We start from the raw sequence: 20,950 nt of genomic DNA on the forward strand, positions 1-20,950 counted from the left end.
AATCTCATTGCTGGTTTGTTGAAAAATGAACATTTGCTCTGAGAGTCTTCCTTCACTGAAGTATAGGCTTGGACACCGTTAGTCATCATGAAATACTAAGTGCCAAATTACCAGACATGGAACAGATGGCACTGCACTGAAATGGTTACTATGGTTACCATGTGGTCAGTGGAAAACAATATGTATATCTCAATGGTTTTCATCTAAGAAACCCAAAGTTCTGTCCAGGGAAATGTTTTATCTATATCAATTATATCACAATGTCTGAACTAATTTCTCCTGGCATTGTTTGCGGATATGACACAAATGTATAGCTTCTCATGTGAATTTTAAGACACTGATCAAAAATGTTCATGACAAATTATCTAATGATTTCAGGCCAAACAAGTGAAAAAAATGCAACTTCAAAATCTTTTGTAACATGTACAAACTTCATCCAAATGAACAAGCTAAAATGTTAAATAATAATGCTGACATTTAATTAGTTCAATCCACCCAATTTGTAGGCGACTGAGGCTCAGTGGTAAAGTGATCGTTCAATAACCGAAGGGTTGGGGTTTCAAATCCCACTCTATTACAGTCATTGTTGTTGTGCTAGGCACTTTACCCACATTGCCTCGTATGAATGGGTATGAATTGTGCATGAATGTTGTTTCTGGTTTGTTCCTTAATTCACTCCTCAGGTCATTTAACTGTATTTTACAGTTTTTTGTTTTCATTTATTAATTACTGTAACATTGTCTGGATGGTGAATTGTCCCACATATCTCAACAAATTGTTTATAGTCCAGAAGAAAGTTTCTGAGAATGATTTGTCAAAGCATATAATTTACTACCTATGATAACATAAATGCATATCTATCATGTTTATTCAGACCTAGGTTCATATACAGGAAACAAGATGTTCCAGACACTGTTCATAACCTCTTTATCTCCACCTCAGACTTAGGGTGTACTCACACTGGCAACCAGGCCGTTCCTAACCAGCTCTGTGCATGTGTGAGATCATGGGGGGGCCATTGTCTGGCCTGCGTAGGTGTGAACTGCACCGCAGGGGGTTTAACGGCCCGATGGTCCAGCTAGAAGAGGTGGTCCAAACACCGTGCCAGACTGGCACGGTTGGCCGCGCATGCGCACGCACAACTCGACTCGCGCGCAAAATGTGATGACGTTGGTACCGCGCAACGCTTACGGCACATAAACATCCGCAATGATAGCGGTGTCAGAAGTGCTCGTTAGCTGATGAAAAGTTCAGAGTTGGCGTTACCTGATATATATGAACAACACCACAGAGAACTCATGGAAGAAGAGGACAACATGACCATCAGGACTTCTCTTTGTTCAGCCGACAGCGGGACAGTAACGGAGTGTAGCAGCTCATCATCAGGTATTTCCGATGGTATAAATATACATATAAACACATATTACTGGTATATTAACCCATATAAACCAGAAAATATGGAAATGGAACATTTTACTGTTGCAAATGTGTAACATATTACTGGTATTTTGTGGACAGGACACATGTGGTTGGCTATTATATAACCCAGAAAAAACATTGTACTGCTGCTAATGTATAAATAATATAAATATATATATGGTGTTTCAGTGTTCTGGGACACATACTCACAAACTCTGTAGAATGAAAACAAAACACAGTGTCTTGGGGAGCAAAGTGTAGTGTATTAATGTATTAATCTAAATGTAACCAAAAACAGAACATCACAAATACAAATGTCTGAAAGAAAGGGAAATAATGTTCAAAACAAAAATCAATAAGCCAGAAATAAAGTGCAACCTTTTGCAAAATGTAACATGAACCTTAAAAACATAACATTTAAACATTGGAAGTACGAGGATGGGAATATTATGACAGCAGAACCTGGAACAAGACTGCAAATTGTTGCAACTATTTATTTATTTTTCAGAATCAGAATCAGAATCAGAATCAGCTTTATTGACCAGGTACAGTTTAGAACAATACGAGGAATTTGACTTGGTAGTTGCAGTGAAAGAAGACACATCAACACACCGGGGCAGCCTTTTGCGGCGCCCACATTTTTAATATTTTTAATCTTATTTTAGTTCTCTTCTTAGGTCGTGTCGTGTTAGTGCACATGTGGCAATACCAATTTTCAGTATGTGGAGTTCCTGTTAGTCCTGCACAACAATAATGAATTGTTCAGAAATCTACATGTGTCCTGTTCTCAAAATACCAGTAATATGTTACACATTTGCAGCCGTAAAATGTCCCATTTCTATATGTTTTGGTTTATATGGGTTAATATACCAGTAATGTGTTTATATGCATGTTTATACCCTCAAAATTACCATGGAATTTTGGGTTTTACTCGGACCCCTCATCATCACGTCTCTGCAGAAGAAGACCCTCCACTGCACCTCAGAACTTTAACAACTCACTAATTTCATAATTTAAATACACTATTTCCACATTTGTTTTTCTTTTTGCATGTCGTTTGCTTTGTATTTAATAAAATTGTTTCTCCAACAGTTAAATCTACACATTTATACTGTATATAATGCACATGCAGGATGATGTGTAACAATAATCAGTAAAATTAGCTGTAAACACATTTTGTAGAACTAAATATAAGGCTATGCTGTGAACAGAAAGAAAGGAAGACGAGCCAGATAATTCTAAACTTTAGAATATAATACAATCATAACTTTTAATCATAATATGACTCTTCTCAAAGCAACAAACTTTGATATCTTTGTCACACAATATCTAAGCTTCCAGTGAATAATTTACAAAAAAAAAAAAAAAAAGTTCACTGATGGTGACATTGAGATCTCAATGTCACCATCAGTGAACTTTTTTTTTATTTGTAAATTATTCACTGGAACCTTCTCTGGTGGTGTGTGCAGTGGTTATTATTATTATTATTATTGTATGAGCCAACATTACTGCAGCTCTGCACATCATTGTTGTCCTGTTAAAGTATTTTATACAAAGACTTAAAATCAATCTGAAATTAGTGCTGACTCAAGTAAATCACCTTTATTATGCATTATAACAATCTGTTCCTTAAGTCTCTAAATTATTGAAACAATTAAAACATCTCCTAAAAATAAAATTACAGAAAATTAAATAATCATTTAATATACATTTCAATAAATAAGTGCATCCCATGTTCCCATGTTGACTCTGAGTTTTATTCTGTCTGTTGTCTGTAGAAGTGATGGGTCTAAACCAGATGATGGAAACTAGGATCAGCTCATGGTTTTAATGTCCAGGGAGGGGCGTGTCCACTCTGCTTGGACTTAAAGATGAAGAAATAAAAGAAGAGTTAGATAATGTCATGTTCATCAAAAGGAAAACTGAAAGTGATGGAGATAAATATGATCAGATGGACACGGACACACACACCAAGTTTAAACAAACACACAAATACTGTCCTAAATTGTCTCACACATTAAAAGCATCTATTACACTTATATTAATGTACACAAAGACTAGCTCCACAAAATCAGAACGACATTTATTGATTTTTATTTGTTTTTTTTAATTTATTCAGTTCATTTCCGACATGGTTGCATTCACAGAAATTCATTTGACATTCAGAGCAAAATCACATCATTGGTTTTTTTTTTTTTTTTTTTTTGTCCTTTTGCATGCCGGAAAGGGCGACGGAAAAAAGCATTATGCTTATCCAGATCCGTCCCCTAATTTGAACACAGATGATTTTACATCCAACCTCGTTCTTCCTTTTTATTATTTATTTATTTTTTTTGTCCTTTTTTATGTGATGTGTTCTCGTCTGCAGTCATTGTTCCTGTTGTTACTCCTCTTCACTGTCCTTTTTCTCCGTATCTCTCCGGGCTTTCTTTTCCAGTCGTTGTTTACGTTCCTCCAACTCTCCAAACGTAAAGTTCTTCTTCTTTCGGAGTACCTTCATATGCTCTGAAAGTCGCCTCAGCTTACGATCCATCCGGAAGGCACATGCAACATACACATACCCCCATCATTAGCAGGCCAAAAATCATGACTCCTAGCAGATAGATGTCCTCCACATCTTCCACTGTCAGCTGGGAGAGACAGAGCCATGACATATCCACCTGGTATGTGTCCTTTGGACACGGTATTTCGTGCTGAAGCAATTGCCTCGTTGAGAAGATTTTGTCAATGGCGCCAATGACCAGTTAATGAGTTCCATGTCGTCGCTGTAGAGTTCAATGAAGAGTTGACTTGAGATCTGTATGCATGTAGAAATGTACTCCTCGTTTTCTCCTTAAATCGTTTCAGATTAATGGACTGTTGTGTCTCTGCGTCAAGGCTGTTCCAGAGGTTCATGGCTCTATGCACAGTACTATGTTTGCCAACGTTTGATATGACCCTGTTTGGTCTAAACACATTATTATGTCTGAATTCATAGGAATTTTGATTGTATGTGAAACGTTTTTGTATTCGATGTGGTAGTATTTTTGAAGAAGCCCTAAATGCGTGTATTTGTGTGTTGTAGTGTATTATTTCTTGCAGTTTTAGGTATTTTGACTTCTCAAATAATTCGTTTGTGTGTGCGTTGTGTGGTACTTTATGTAAAATTCTTATAGCTTTTTTTTGTAGTTTAAATAATGGTTCAAGATACGTTTTGTAGTTATTTCCCCATATTTCGGAGCAGTAATTTAAGTGCGATGCTATGAGTGAAGAATAGATTGTTTTAAGTGATTTGGTATGTAGGATTTGTTGAAGCTTCCATAGGATGTAACTGCTTTTGGCAACTTTGTTTTTAACTATTTGTATATGTTTTTTCCAGGTTCAGCTGTCGTCCATCCACACTCCTAATACCCTATATTCTTTTACTTGTTCTATTATTTCCATGTTTAGTTTCAGTCTTATATCTCCCATTTTTTTTCTCTTTCCGAAATTAATGAATTTTGTTTTACTGACGTTTAGGGCTAGTTTATTTACTTCTAACCAAGTTTGAATTTTTGATAGTTCTTCATTTGTTGACTCTATTAAAGTTTTAATGTCTTTACCTGAGCATAGGATGGTTGTGTCATCTGCAAACAACGTTAGTTTGAGGCAATGTGAGACTTTGAAAATGTCGTTTATGTATAAAATGAACAGTTTTGGCCCTAAAATTGAACCCTGTGGAACACCACATTGTATGGTTTGGCATTTTGATGTGTGTTCTTCAAAGTCAACATATTGTCTCCTATTTGTCATATAGCTTTTTATCCATTTTAAGGCGTTGTACTTTATTCCGTAATTTTGAAGTTTTTGTTCAAGAATATCATGATTAATTGTGTCAAAGGCTTTTTTTAGGTCCAGAAAAATTCCGAATACAAATAGTTTTTTTTCTAATGCTTCTCTTATATTCTCCGTGATGTCAATTATAGCCATTGCTGTTGAACGTCCTTTCTAAATCCATATTGTCCTTCATGTAGTATATTATTGTCTTCTATAAATTTGTCGAGTCTGTTCATAAACAGTTTTTTCCAGAATTTTTGATAATTGTGGTAATATTGATATAGGTCGATAATTAGTGAAATTCCATTTTTCTCCACCCTTGTAAATCGGTCTGATTTTTGCAATTTTCATCTTTTCTGGGAAAAACACCACTCTTGAATGATAGATTACTTATATGTGTTAATGGCGGGGTTATTTCAGCTGTTATGGTTTTTATTAGACTCATAGTTAGATTATTAGTGTCTCTGGATTTTTTTGAGATACAGGTTGTGATTATTCTGTCCACCTCTGCTTCTGTTACTTCTTCGAGTACAAGGTACATATCAATGTCTTTCTTCTCATTGTCAAAATGGTTCCATTTAAGTGTTGGGTGTTTATTTATCCCTTTCTCTATGTCTTTTCCAGTATTTATGAAAAAACTGTTGAGTTCTTGTGCTATTATATTTTTATTGTATTCTTTTACATTGTTTATTATAAAATGGTCTGCATTTTTTCTTTGCATTTGCGCATGGTTATGGTGTTTATTATTTCCCATAATTTTTTGTTTTTGTTTTTATTCTCTTTTAATTGTTTTTCATAGTATTATCTTTTTTTTTCTCTTAGTAAATTATTAACTTTGTTTCTGTATTTTTTGTAACGTACTTCTGCTTTTAATGTTTTTTTCTGTTATATATTTTTTATATAATATGTTTTTCTTTTTGCATACGTTGGCTATTTTCTTATTAATCCATGGTACATTTTTTATTTTACTTTTGGTTGTTATTTGTTTCAAAGGGCAGCATTTATCGTATATTGTCATTATTGTGTCTGTAAATGTGTCATACGCTGTATCTACATCTCCTTCCTGAAGACACTTTCCCACGTCTCTCTTTTTATCTGTTGTTTAAAGTTTTCTAGTTGTTTTTCTCCTTCCAGTCTTCTGTATGTCTGTGTGTTATGATTTTCACGGTTCTTCTTCTCTTTTGTGTTTAGTATCGTAAATATTGGTAAATGATCAGAGATGTCATTTATTAATATACCACTCTTTAGATCTGTGTTTTGTATGTTGTGAAGATGTTGTCTATCAGTGTTGAGCTGTGTTTATCAATTCTGGTTGGTTGCGTTATGAGAGGTTTTAATCCATTTGTGTACATGCAATTAGTAAAGTCTTCAATGTGTGTATTTTTAAAGGATTTAAAATGTTTATATTGAAGTCTCCACATATCAGTAATCTCTTATTTTTAATTTCTTCTATCATTTTAGTTAGTTTCTCATTAAATATGTCTATTTTACAGTCAGGTGCATGATACAAACAACAGATTATTATCTTACGTCCCTCTGGACTTGTAATTTTCACTGTTATACATTCCATTACTTCTTCACAGTTAAACTCAAAGACTCTATAATCTCCATTCTCTATATTTTCTTTATGAATAGTGCTACCCCTCCTCCTGGCTTATGTAATCGTTCTTATAGACAATTTATATCCTTTTATCATAAAATCCATGCCTTTTTTTTCTTTCATCCAAGTTTCTGATAGTGCTATTATGTCAAACCTATACAAAGTAGAGATGTAATCCTTAATGTCTTCAAAATTTGCATACATACTGCGACAATTACAGTGAACAAGTGACAGACCTTTTTCCTTCTTATTTTCCACTTTGAAGTCATTCTCTGTGTAGTAATGGCTGTTCTTGTATTGTTTCCAGTGTGAAAAGTTGTTTGGGTCCACTTCATCTACTTGATTAATCTCTCGTTGTTGATGTTGATGATGTTGTGGATGATTTTTAGTGATTCTGTCCACATCCATGATTTTTATCAGTGTTCTTGACTTTTAGGTACCTCATTCGTATTTTTCCAGGTCTTCCATCCTTTGGAGTAGAACGGGTTTTCCATTTTCTCCTCCTGGGGGTGTATGTAAATCCTGCAGCCTCTGGTCCAAGTTTTCACAATTTTCCTCCTTTCTTCAGTTGGCGTGCTTTCCATGCGATACTTGCATTCTGCTTCGTCAGGTTCTCGTTCATAAACACCATCGTTCCCACAAGTTTTCTTCCTTGTTTCATTATTTCAGCTTTATATTTCACGTTGGTAAATGTAATTTTCACATCTCTGGTGTCTTTGCGTTTTGGCAGCAGCTGGCAGTAGTTGATGTTGTCTGGGTTGACTTCAATGCCTTTCGAGTCCAGGTAATCAATCACCTGTTCTTCAATCGATTTTTCGTCTTCGATGGTCGGATCCTCTGTTTGTCTTGTTGCACTGGCGTAGCTCCTTGGCCTTATCTTTAGGCCCATGATGACATCCTTTTCTCTTTCTTTTCTTTCCAGATCTTCAACCCTCGCATCCAGCGTTTTTATCTTTTCAGCATTCTTTACATTTTCTTCTTTCAGTACCTTGACATCATTCTCCAGTATTTTCAATGATTTCTCCAGGGCATTCGTCATGTTCTCCATCTTCGTAGATAGTTTGTCTTAAGGACATGAGATCCTGTCTCATGTCCTTAATCATTTCTTTAAGCTCTTCCATTTTGTGTGAAGGCATGTTCTGGGCCCAGTTTTCTCTCTCTTCAGATGCAGCTGGTCGCTGGTCGCTGGTAGTCAAGGTCGCGTTATTGATCCAGAAATTAAACTGATCTTACCTTTATAGGCTCAGTTTCCTCCTTTGTTTTCAAATCCATTTGAACCTCCATTCATGGTGGTTTTTATCATCAGAGAGAGTCTTTCATTTTTAATAAATCCATCGTTATTTGGTCTGTTTTAATCTCTTTCTTTCTCACTCACTTGGTTCTCTATGTTCCTTGTGTCGATTTCGTCAAAACAAAGCGGCATCTTTAATGTTTCCGTTACGTGTGAGTAAAATTACCGCAGGTAACCCTAACCGGGGGGGGGATGATTCCTGCTGTGAGCTTGGAACGGCCCGAGATGGCAGTGTGGGTACACCCGAAGATGGAGCAACAATTTTAAAAGTGAGGGTGTTCTAAGAACTGGCTGAAGGGTGGAGTGAGCTGAGGGATTCCAGCGGTGATGATGGTTCCAGGTGGGAAGGAGGCAGGAGAGATCCCATCGGCTGAGAGGTTCAGAGTGTGCAATGTTTACAGTTTGGCGTCGGTTTGTGGTCTGCCGGTGTCTTAAGTAGTGGTGTGACCACTCCCCCCGCAGCTGGAAGCAATCCTGATGATTAGAGTTGAGTAGTCTGGACAGTGAGGCATGGAGACCACCAGATGGTGCCAACGGACCAATTCAGGAGATGCCAGAGGTAGAGGGCATGACAGTACCCCCCCTCCTACGTGCGCCTCCAGGAGCACGACCAAAACGTTCAGGACGCCACCGCTTGAGGTCCCTGATCAGGTCAGGGCAAAGGATCCGACTGCGGGGGACCCAGCTCCTCTCCTCAGGCCCGTAACCCCCCAGTCCACGAGAAACTGGAGGCCGCAACCCCTGCGGTGGACATCCAGCAAGCGCCGAACCGAGTAGGCGGGCGAGTCATCCACCATCCTGGGAGGGGGGGGGGGGGGGGACAGGAGGAGCCAGGGGGGAGTCCCTGGCGGGCCTGACCTGCGAGACATGGAAAGTGGGGTGAATCTTCAAAGTTCGGGGAAGGGTGAGACGTACCGCTGTCGGACTGATGATCCTCTCCACGGGGAAGGGACCGATGAACCGGGGTGCTAGCTTTTTAGATTCAACCTTCAGAGGGAGGTCCTTGGCCCTCAGCCAGACTCGTTGGCCCACAGAGTAGGTTGGTGCCGGGCAGCGACGGCGGTTGGCCTGCCGCTCCATCCTCTCATTTGATTGTATAAGTCTGGCCCTGGCCCTGTCCCAGACCCTTTTGATCAGGCTGACGAAGGCTTGTACAGAGGGAACGGAGAGTTCTTGTTCTTGGGAGCGGAACAACAGAGGTTGATAGCCGAGGGAGCACTGAAAAGGAGACATCCCCAGAGAAGAGTTTATCTGTGAATTGTGTGCATACTCCACCCAGGCCAGATGCTCACCCCAGGCAGTGGGTTGGAGGAGACCAGACACCGGAGGCACATCTCTAGGGACTGATTGGCCCGCTCTGCTTGGCCATTAGACTGAGGGTGAAAGCCAGAGGTGAGACTGAGGGTGGCCCCTAGGGCCATGCAGAAGGCCTTCCAGACTCCGGAGATGAACTGTGGACCCCGGTCCGAGACAATGTCTGCTGGTATCCCGTGCAACCGGAAGACGTGGTCAACTAGGAGGGATGCCGTCTCCCTGGCTGAGGGGAGTTTGGGAAGGGCGACGAAGTGTGCTGCTTTGGAAAAACGATCAGCAATGGTGAGGATGACTGTGTTACCTCCAGAGGGGGTAGTCCCGTGACAAAATCCACTGCGATGTGTGACCAAGGCCGAGTGGGCACCGGGAGTGGTTGAAGGAGACCCGAGCTGGGCCTGTAAGGGGTCTTGCCCTGGGAGCAGGTGGGGCAAGCGGCTACAAAGTCCCGAGTGTCCCTTTCGAGAGAGGGCCACCAAAACTTCTGCCGAAGGATGGCTGTGGTCCGGAAGCCCCCAGGATGGCAGGCGAAGCGAGAGTTATGAGCCCACTGGAGCACCTGGGTACGCACAGACTCAGGAACATAGAGAACATTAGGCGGGCAGTTACCTGGGATTGGCTGTTGGGACTGCGCTTGACGAACCTGATCCTCCACTTGCCAGGTTAGAGAGGCGACAAGACGAGCAGGGGGAAGGATAGATTCAGGGTCACCAGAGGGTTCGTCGCAGGAGAACTGACGAGACAGGGCATCCGGCTTGATGTTACGGGACCCAGGGCGATACGTGAGGGAAAACTGGAAGCGACCAAAAAACAGCGCCCAGCGGGCCTGCCGAGAGTTCAATCTCCTGGCTGAACGAATGTACTCCAAGTTCTTATGGTCGGTCCAGACAATGAATGGGTGCTCTGCCCCCTCCAGCCAGTGACGCCACTCCTCTAGAGCGAGCTTGACCGCCAACAGCTCCCGGTTCCCCATCATAGTTCCGTTCTGCTGGGGTCAGGCGGCGAGAGAAGAAGGCACAGGGATGCAGCTTTTGGTCAGATGGGGTCCTCTGGGAGAGTACGGCCCCAACCCCGGAGTCGGAGGCATCCACCTCGACCACAAACTGAAGGTGGGGATCTGGCTGAACAAGGATAGGCGCAGAGGTAAAGCGTACCTTGAGGGACTGAAATGCTTGCTCGGCCTTGGGGGTCCACTGGAAGGGAATTGAGGTGGAGGTCAGGGCTGTGAGAGGGGCTGCCACCCTATATAGTCACGGATGAAGCGGCGGTAAAAGTTAGCGAAGCCCAAAAAACGCTGGAACTGTTTCCGGGTCTCTGGCTGGGGCCACTCGGAGACAGCCGATAGCTTGGCCGGGTCCATCATAACACATCCTGGGGAGATGACAAAACCCAAAAATGATACAGTAGTAATGTGAAACTCACACTTCTCCGCTTTAGCAAAAAGGCGGTTCTTCCACAGGCGCTCCACAACCAGGCGGACATGGCGGACGTGTTCCTCTTGGTCTCTGGAATAAATCAGGATATCGTCTAGGTAAACAAACACAAAGCGGTTGATCATATCCCGGAGCACATTCGTTAACCAGGTTCTGGAAGACGGCGGGGGCATTCGTGAGGCCAAAGGGCATTACTAAGTACTCAAAGTGTCCCGGGGGGTATTAAAACCCGTCTTCCACCCATCTCCCTCTCTTATTCTCACTAAATGATAAGCATTTCTCAGGTCTAGTTTGGAGAACACTTTGGCCCCGTGGAGGAGGGTGAAGGCAGAGTTTATCAGAGGTAGAGGGTACTTGTTCTTCACGGTTATATTATTGAGGCCCCGAAAGTCAATACAGGGTCGCAGGGACCTGTCCTTCTTATTTACAAAAAAGAATCCCGCACCTACCGGAGAAGTGGAGGGCCGAATGATACCTGCTGCCAGGGAGTCCCTTATGTAAGTTTCCATGGCGGCCTGCTCGGGTTTAGAGAGGTTGTACAGACGGCCAGAGGGCAAAGTGGCTCCAGGCAGGAGCTCGATGGCACAGTCGTAGGGCCGGTGAGGAGGCAAGGATAGGGCATCCTCCTTACTGAAGACTGGAACTAGGTCATGGTAAACCTCAGGAACGCTGGACAGGTCCGGAGGCCGAGGATCTGGCTTGGGATTTACTGGAGCAGGGGATGGGGCTGAACGGAGACAGTTAGCATGACACCCAGTACTCCAGGACTTAACCTGGCTGCCGCACCAGTCAATAGAGGGGTTATGTTTAATCAGCCAGGGGTGCCCCAGCACCAACTGTGGGCGAGAATGTTCCAACAAGTGAAAGGTTAGTGTTTCATGATGGTTACCTGCTAACCGGAGGGTGACAGGAACTGTTCTCCGGCGGATCGTGGCCAGGGGGAGGCCGTTGAGAGCACGGGCCTCCACGGGAGAATCCAGTGGCACCGACGGGATGTAGAGCTGCCTGGCGAGGTCCGAGTGTGAGCGCTCTCTGCTTCTCTCCCTCAAGCGATTGTCAAGCCGGATGGCGAGGGTGATTAGGGCCTCCAGGCTGCCCACCTCCTCCTTGGTGGCGAGTTCATCTTTCAGAGCCTCAGACAGTCCCCTATAGAATGACCTCTGGAGGGCCGGATCGTTGAACCTACTGGTAGCTGCAAGGGCCTGGAATTCCACGGAGTACTCTGCAACACTGCGGGCCCCCTGCCTCAGGGCCATGAGGCGATCTCTAGCGTCTCGTCCCCGAACTGGGTGATCGAAGACGCGTCCATGTCCGCAGAGAAGCGGGAGTAGGAGGTGCAGACCTCCCCCTGTTTCTCCCACACAGCTGTTCCCCAGTCCCGTGCAGGCCCCCGTAGAAGCCCAATTAGATATGCAATTTTAGCCCTATTGGACACGTAGGATGTCGGTTGTAACTCAAAGACGAGTGAAACCTGAGTCAGGAAGGCCTGGCAAGAGCCGACCCCAGCATAGCGCTCAGGAACCGGAACCGTGGGTTCACGGGCTACTGTGGCCAGAGCCGAGGGAGAGCCTACAACTGTTGTGTCGGGGGCATTAGTGGGGGTAGGCTGACAACCTGACGCAGCTAGGGAAGATGCTAACACAGACTGCTGACCAGTAAGGTGAGACATTTGGCTAATTAGAGCATTAACGCTAGACACAAGAGTCTTGAGTAGCTCCTCATGCCGGCCTAGAATTGCGTCATGGCTATCTACAGCATGAGGAGCGGCTGAGCCCTCATCTGTCGTGCGGTCTGCTGAGCTCATTATGGCCAACTGTACTGCCACGGGACGGAACTGAGGCTCAAGCGCAGACAGCACAACAGGAGGCACCGATACAATTAACTGATTTATTTCACAAAACTGAATACAACAGAAAACCTACCAGCGCCCTAAGTGGGGTGGTGGAGAAATTAAGTGCTGAGCAAACTGAGGGAGACCTAATACTAAGATTAACTAAAAACGATCAGGAAACTACTGACGAAAAAACAGAACCCTAGGTCTAAAGGCATAAACTCAGAATGACTAAACTAACAAAGGAAACCTCTGAACCCCAAATGGGCAGGAACACAGAGACGCTCGAGCTGCAGCCAACGCGGCCGAAACGAAGGAGCCTGGCACAGGAGTGGGGAAGAACCGGCTGAAGGGTGGAGTGAGCTGAGGGATTCCAGCGGTGATGATGGTTCCAGGTGGGAAGGAGGCAGGAGAGATCCCATCGGCTGAGAGGTTCAGAGTGTGCAATGTTTACAGTTTGGCGTCGGTTTGTGGTCTGCCGGTGTCTTAAGTAGTGGTGTGACCACTCCCCGCCGCAGCTGGAAGCAATCCTGATGATTAGAGTTGAGTAGTCTGGACAGTGAGGCATGGAGACCACCAGATGGTGCCAACGGACCAATTCAGGAGATGCCAGAGGTAGAGGGCATGACACTCACTAATGGAAAATCCAACTCGTCTGTTTCTAGCTGACTTTTTACAAAATGTGTAATAACAAGGGAGGGAGGAACAGAACCTTTTCAACTTTGGCCTTCTGAATGAGACTAAAAGAATGTATATCATTGTAGAAAAACCATTATAAAGAGAATTTTTTCAATATACTGCCTCTTTAAGCTTGTCTTCCCGCCGTGTCACTGCTTCTTCTTAGTTTCCGGCAGAGTGGACGCCACAAGGTGTATTACTGCCCTCCACTGGACTTTACTGTAACTACTAGAACCCCTCAAATGTTCCAGTGTCGTTGGAAATCACCCCGCCACATCACTTTACAGGGCTCTGCTGTTAACTCTTTATTTACTTTCTCTGAATGGTGGCTTCATCAATTGGCTGGCAGTGATGGGCTTCATGGCCATTCAATCAATCTAACTGGACCAATATGTTTTCAACAAAGAATGTGCATTATGTTATATATAATATATATAATAAATAATTACTGATGTTTATGCAAAATCGCAATAAACATTTTTTTTTTATGTTTTCAGGTCTCCCTTCATTTATCAGTCGACGTGCTGAACCGAATGATAAAAACCAAGGTACGTACCACAGAACATTTTATGCCGTTAGAGTGAAGATACTCTTGTGTTCAAACTTGAGATTGCATTCAGAAAGACAGTCAGAGGTTTTTCTTTGCTGAATTAATCAATGTATTAACATATTTTAAATGAACAGAAATGAATCAACAAATCATATCAAGTCAATAGAAAAAACAGGTACTCATCTAATATACAGCTGTGGTCTGAAGAAGGCCCTCTTTCTGAAGGTGCACAGACATCATTCAAACCAACAAACCCCAGGGGTCGGCTGACTTCAGCCCGGAACATAGTTTTTCTCAGCATTTTTATCCAGTCGTTATCTTGTCTGTCTTTCCTTTGGCCTGGCACATGTGTCTTCTTTTGTTATGATTCTTAAGACATTTGTGATCATCAGGGTCAAACATGAGCTCATCAAGAGATGAAGACATACACACATTATGAAAGCAGGAATACATTTTACATCTAACACTATAGTCTTTTCATTAGAAGATTTTTACATTTAGAAATCAAACGATTGTAGTTAAAGACCACATTTACTGCTGATTTAAAGAAATACAATTATATGTTTATTGATTGATTTATTATGTATCAGAATCAGAATTCCTTTATTAATCCCAGCGGGAAATTGCTTTTGTTACAGCCACTTTGTGAAAACTAAATCACAAATAAAAGAATAAATGTTTTACAAAGACGGAAGAAAAAATAAACATTATATAACGTGTGTAATTAAGTAAAAGATAAAGATCAAGATACACACACATTACGTAGTAAAAAATAAAGTAAGATAGTTAATACTACTAAAAATAATAATAATTATACAAATTATACACAAATTTAATACATATATTTACAAAAATAATACTAATATACAAATATGATACAGATATTTACAACAATCAAGCTGTGAGGTTACAGTGATGAATTATACAGTTTGATCGCCACAGGCAGGAATTATTTCCTGTGGCGTTCTGTGGAGCACCATGGATGGATCAGCCTGGTGCTGAAGGTGCTTCTGTGACTGACCAGCACATCATGGAGTGGGTGGGACTCATTGACAACGATGGATTTTCACTTTGGACAGGCTCCTCCTCTCTGTCACCACTGTCAGAGAGAGTTTAATCCTCACAACGTCACTGGCCTTGCGGATGAGTCTGTTGAGTCTGTTGGCGTCCGCAACCCTCAGTTTCTCCTAGTGTTGTGGTGGTCAAGACCGGTCTTGGTCTCGAGAGCAAATTTTAAAGGTCTCGGTCTCGTCTCGGACTCTGAAGCATTTTGACTCGGTCTTGTCTCGGACTCGGGACTTCAAGACCGTTCGATACCAGCACTAATTCCTGCTATTTTTAAACTTTTTTATAATGTGATAATACCACGGAGAAGAACAGGATAAAACGATCCATTATTCATTATTTAATCCACCCCGTATAATGACCACAACCTTCCTTAATGTGACTGAGTGACGTGTGTGACACACTCATACGTGTGTGGCTACGGTTGTCAGTTTGGACCGTGGAGCGCAAGGTAGATATGAACTAATCACTGGTATAAAAAAATCCCAGTAAAACTCCAGAAAACCAATCACCAGTAATAAATATTATCTCCCTGGTAAAGACAGTAGCTCTAACAACTGGTAAAATGATAAACTGGTGATATTACAGCCTGTGAAGGCTGGATGGGGGACGTACTTACTCTGCTTCTGGGTCCTAGTGCTAGCCGGCCGGTGAAGCCTGTTCTGTTTACCGTGTTTTACTGAGGTCCGTGTGTGTTTAATAAGTCCGTGTGTGTCCGTGTGAAAGTCCGTATGTTTATGCCTCTGTCCATCCACTTTTTTCATTATATCCATGTCTTTTAAGGCTTTATTACATAATGTCGGCTGTAGTCCGGGCCGCCGCCATCTTGGGTTTATGTCGTCACCAGCGCGTCATCGCCGCAGAGTTGCACTAGCACAGAATGAGTCAAATAACTGTAAAGAGGTCTTATATTAGTCTATTTTCTTTTTAAAGTGGTGTTTTTTTTTGTGGCTTTAGACTCCAATTACATTTATGTATATAATATGTTCCCACAATATAAACAGGTTCATAATATAACTATTTTTTACAGTTTCTGTTTCCACTGTATCCAGAATAATAATATTCTCAACAAGAAACTATTGATTAATTTGTCACATGACTGCTCCAGGGTTGAGTTTGTTTTATTTAGTTTCACATCTACCTGTAGCTCTATGTTGTTTAGACTGCTGACAACTGTTTGTAGTTTTATTTCAGAAAGTTTCACTTTTACAGTTACAGTTGGAAACCTTTGTTAATTGAATATCCTAGTTACATTACAGCAACCAAATTAAACTATATCAACGAGTGAATTAATAAAAATGGCCTGTGTAAAGGCTTTTTCAAACTAAAAAATGATCTTGTGAAATCTGTGACCTGTTGACCTGCACAACTCAAAGAATCTGCATCAAGAATCATTATTTCTTGGCAGAAATGCTTTTAAACACTTGCTGTACATTCAGCTGACATAAAATCTTGTTTTCAAATATGTAGAATAATTGTGAATTATCAGTAGCAGTAGTAGTTTTAATATTTAGTAAATTTTTTGCAGGCACCTTTTTGTCCGTCAAATGTATTAAAATAAACCAAAATAAAGAGAGAATGTTATTTAACTGTTGAACCTTGTCATAATTGTATTTATTTCTAGATTTTTTTAAATTGAAAAAAAAAATGTTTATGGTCTTGACTCGGTCTCGGCTCATGAAAGTCTTGGTCTTGTCTTGGTCTCGGGCAAGTCTTGGTCACGGATAGTGTGGTCTTGAACACAACACTAGTTTCTCCTCAGCAAACAACCAGCGTAGAGGATCGCACTTGCCACCACAGAACTCATAAAACATCCTCACATTTTTCTGCAGATGTTGAAGGACCTCAGCCTTCTCCGAAAATAGAGGCGGCTGTGGCCATTCCTGTAGAGAGAGTCAGTGTTCCTCCCCCAGTCCAGTTTATTGGATGAATAAAATTTCACAATGATTTTAACATAAATCAAATAAAAGAGCTTATCAATTATAAAAATCTGAAAAAAATTAAAATCTCAAATATAGAAACACCAAAACATAAAACCATTAAATGGGCTCTATTGAATATTATATATCACTGAGATCCAAATCTCTACTAGTAAATGACCTTATCTCAGAAAATAACTTTGATTTATTCTGTTTACTGAAACATGGCTGTATCAAGATGAATATGTTAGTTTAAATGACAGCCACTCCTCCCAGTCATTTAAATACTCATATGCCACGAGACATAGGCCGTGGAGGTGGTGTTAGCAGCTATTTATCATTCCTCTCTCCTAATCTATCCTAAACCAAAGGCCAGTTACACTTCCTTTGAAAGCCTAGTTCTAAATTTATCTCATACCGAATCAAAAACCTGCCAGCCAGTCTTATTTATGATAATTTACCGTCCTCCAGGCCCTTATTCTGAATTTCTATCAGAATTCTCTGAGTTTATATCAAACTTAGTCCTCAGTTCTGATAAAATACTGATTGTAGGAGATTTTAATATCCATGTTGACAAAGATAGTGATAGCCTGAGCTCAGCCTTTATGTCCCTAATAGACTCAGTTGGCTTTTTTCAAACTATTAATGAAGCTACTCATCGTTTAAATCATACTCTTGATCTTGTTCTAACATATGGCCTTGATATTAATGAACTAAAAGTCTACCCTGAAAATCCTCTGCTATCAGATCACTTTTTAATATCTTTTAACATTATCCTAGAGGATCTCGCACTGTGCAATAAAATAGTTACGAGTAGAAATCTGTCCAATAGTGCTGTGGCTAAATTTAAAGAGGCCATTCCTGCTGCCTTAAACTCAGTGCACCATCCAATAAAATAACTATGATATTAATTATAACCCCTCTCAACTGGATCTGCTTGTCGATAACTCTGCTAGTCTACTAAAATCCACCTTGGACTCAATTGTCCCATTGAGGGAAAAAACTATTAAACGTCAGAGGAAAGCTCCGTGGTTTAGCTCTGAAACTCGCACACTCAAACAAACAACCCGTAAATTAGAGAGAATGTGGCACTCCAATAAAACAGAGGAGTCACGAATACTCTGGCAAGAAAGCCATAGTAAATACATGACAGCCTTACGACATACTCGATCTACATACTACTCCTCACTAATTGAAGAAAATAAAAATAATCCGAGGTACCTTTTCAGCACTGTAGCCAGGCTAACACAAAGTTAGAGCTCTATTGAGCCCATGATTCCTCTAGCCCTCAGCTGTGAGGACTTTATGACATTTTTTAACGATAAAATTCATAATATTAGAGATAAAATTAGCCACTCCCTGCCTTCACCTGGGCCTGCTGTACCATTAAATGTAAATAGGCCTAACCTAAACTGTTTCACACATATAGGACTTCAGGAACTTAACTCTATTATTTCATCCTCCAAACCATCGACCTGCCTTTCAGATCCGATCCCAACTAAGCTGTTTAAAGAAGTTGTTCCCCTGGTCTGCCCATCTTTGTTGGAGACAATAAATATATCCCTATCAATAGGCTACGTGCCATAGTCCTTTAAAGTAGCTGTAATCTCAAAAACTTACTCTTGATTCCAGCACTTTAGCAAACTACAGGCCTATATCTAATCTTCCTTTTATTTCAAAGATTCTTGAGAAAGTTGTGGCGGCTCAGCTCTGTGACTTCCTTCAAAACAACAGCCTGTTCGAGGACTTCCAGTCAGGTTTTAGAGCTCAACACAGCACAGAGACTGCTTTAGTTAAAGTAACTAATGATCTACTCTGGGCTTCAGATGAAGGACGACTCTCAGTGCTGGTTTTATTAGATCTTAGTGCAGCTTTTGACACTATAGATCACTATATTCTACTAGAGAGATTAGAGGAATTACTTGGAATCACAGGGACTGCCCTAAACTGGTTTAAGTCCTACCTATCTGATAGGTACCAGTTTGTACACGTGAATAATAAGTCTTCTGTGTACACTAAAGTAAGCTACGGGGTTCCTCAGGACTCTGTGCTCGGTCCAATCCTCTTCTGTATCTATATGCTCCCCCTTGGTAATGTTATAAGAAAATACTCTGTTAACTTTCACTGCTATGCTGATGATACCCAACTGTATGTATCAATGAAGCCAGGTGAGACAAATCAGCTATCTAAACTTGAGGCCTGTCTAAAGGACATCAGGGCCTGGATGGACCAAAATTTTCTTCTTCTTAACTCAGACAAGACAGAGGTCATTGTACTGGGCCCACGACACCTTAGAGAAACCTATGCTAGCCTAACTGCCCTAGATGGCATTATTCTGGCACAAAGCACAACTGTTAGAAACCTTGGGGTTCTATTTGATCAGGATTTATCCTTCAACTCTCACATAAAACAAACTTCAAGAACTGCCTTCTTTCATCTCCGTAACATTGCTAAAATCAGACCTATCCTGTCTCAGAGCGACGCTGAAAAGCTAGTCCATGATTTTGTTACCTCTCGACTGGATTATTGTAATTCTCTTTTAGCAGGCTGCCTGAGCAAGTCACTGAAGACACTTCAGCTGGTTCAAAATGCTGCAGCACGTGTACTGACTAAAACTAGGAGAAGAGATCACATTACTCCCGTATTAGCCTGTCTGCATTGGCTTCCCATAAAATATAGAATAGAATTCAAGATTCTTCTTCTCACTTATAAAGCCCTAAATGGACAGGCACCAGTCTATCTCAAGGAGCTTGTAGTGCCATACAATCCCCCCAGAACACTACGCTCTCAAAATGCTGGCCTACTCGTTGTTCCATTTGTCTATAGAAGTAGTATAGGAAGAAGAGCTTTCAGTTATCAGGCCCCACTTCTCTGGAACCATCTACCAACCACGGTTCGGGGGGGCAGACACCCTCTCTACCTTTAAGGTTAGGCTCAAAACATTCCTCTTTGGTAAAGCTTTTAGTTAGGAACCAGCTCATAGCTCATAGTTAAGATGTAATAGGCATAGACTGCCGGTGGGGGGTCTGGCATGCTCGGTTGGAGAGAGGTTGGAGAGGGCGTTGAGAGAGAGGTCATTTAGGTTAGAGAGGGACTGGAGAGGGTCCCATTCCTCTCTCTAACACTCCCTCTATGTCTGCTTTTTCCCTTGTGTGTTTGCTCCTGTACTCCTTCTGGCTTTTGTCTTGCAGGTCCGTGGGATCCTCAGTGTGGAGTTACAGAGTCTCAACAACTCTGTCTCCACCCTTTCCTCTGCACACACCCAACACAGCATAACGTGGATGGCTGTTCATCATAGGAATGGGATCCACACAAGGTTCCTGCTGCTTAACAGAAGGTTTTCCTTGCCACCATGATGAATTCATGTTGGGTGTGGGATACATATGTATGTGTATATACGTATATACGTATATATGCATATGTGTGTATCCATAAAATGAAGAGTCCGTCCTTAAGACTGCTCTACTGTAAAGTGTCTTGAGATACCATTGGTTATGATTTGGCGCGATACAAATAAAATATTGATTGATTGATTGATTTATTGTCAATCACCACTCTTAAGTATTTGTACTCCTACACATGGTCCACACTGACCCCCTGGATGGAGACAAGGCTGACTGGCCTCTTGGTTTTCCTCAGGTCCACAATCAGCTCTTTGGTCTTTGTCACATTGAGCTGTAGATGGTTCTGCTCACTCCATGTGACAAAGCTGTCCACAGCAGCCCTGTACTCCACCTCGTCCCCCTCCCTGATACATCCAACCACTGCAGAGTTGTCCGAGAACTTCTGAAGATGACAGGTCTCAGTGCAGTAATTGAAGTCCGTGGTGTAGGTGGTGAAGTGGAAGGGAGAGAGGACAGTCCCTTGAGGGGCGCCGGTGTTGCTGACCACTTAGTCAGACACACAGTGTCGCAGGCATACATACTGTGGTCTGCCAGTTAAGTAGTCCACAATCCAGGACACAATGGAGAAGTCCACCTGCATCTCTCTCAGCATCTCACCCAGTAGAGCCGGACGGATGGTATTAAAAGTAATGTCTAATGTGTCTGACCTGTCAT

At 41.8% G+C, this 20,950-nt stretch overlaps 2 protein-coding genes across 3 annotated transcripts in view; both read left to right on the forward strand.

Annotated features, from left to right (window-relative positions):
- The window catches only part of LOC114458869 (uncharacterized), a 218,649-nt gene that overhangs the window by 132,985 nt on the left and 64,714 nt on the right, over nt 1-20,950 (forward strand). The gene's annotated exons all lie outside the window — the stretch shown is intronic.
- Nucleotides 1-20,950, forward strand: part of LOC114458870 (kinesin-related protein 4-like) — a 168,696-nt gene that overhangs the window by 22,026 nt on the left and 125,720 nt on the right. For both annotated transcript variants that reach the window (XM_028441249.1, XM_028441250.1), the window contains one exon: nt 13,856-13,906. In XM_028441249.1, coding sequence (XP_028297050.1) covers nt 13,856-13,906 — 51 coding nt within the window. The remainder of the gene's footprint in view (nt 1-13,855; nt 13,907-20,950) is intronic.

Source organism: Gouania willdenowi, unplaced genomic scaffold, assembly GCF_900634775.1.
Source record: "Gouania willdenowi unplaced genomic scaffold, fGouWil2.1 scaffold_1_arrow_ctg1, whole genome shotgun sequence".
Lineage (NCBI taxonomy): Eukaryota > Metazoa > Chordata > Actinopteri > Blenniiformes > Gobiesocidae > Gouania > Gouania willdenowi.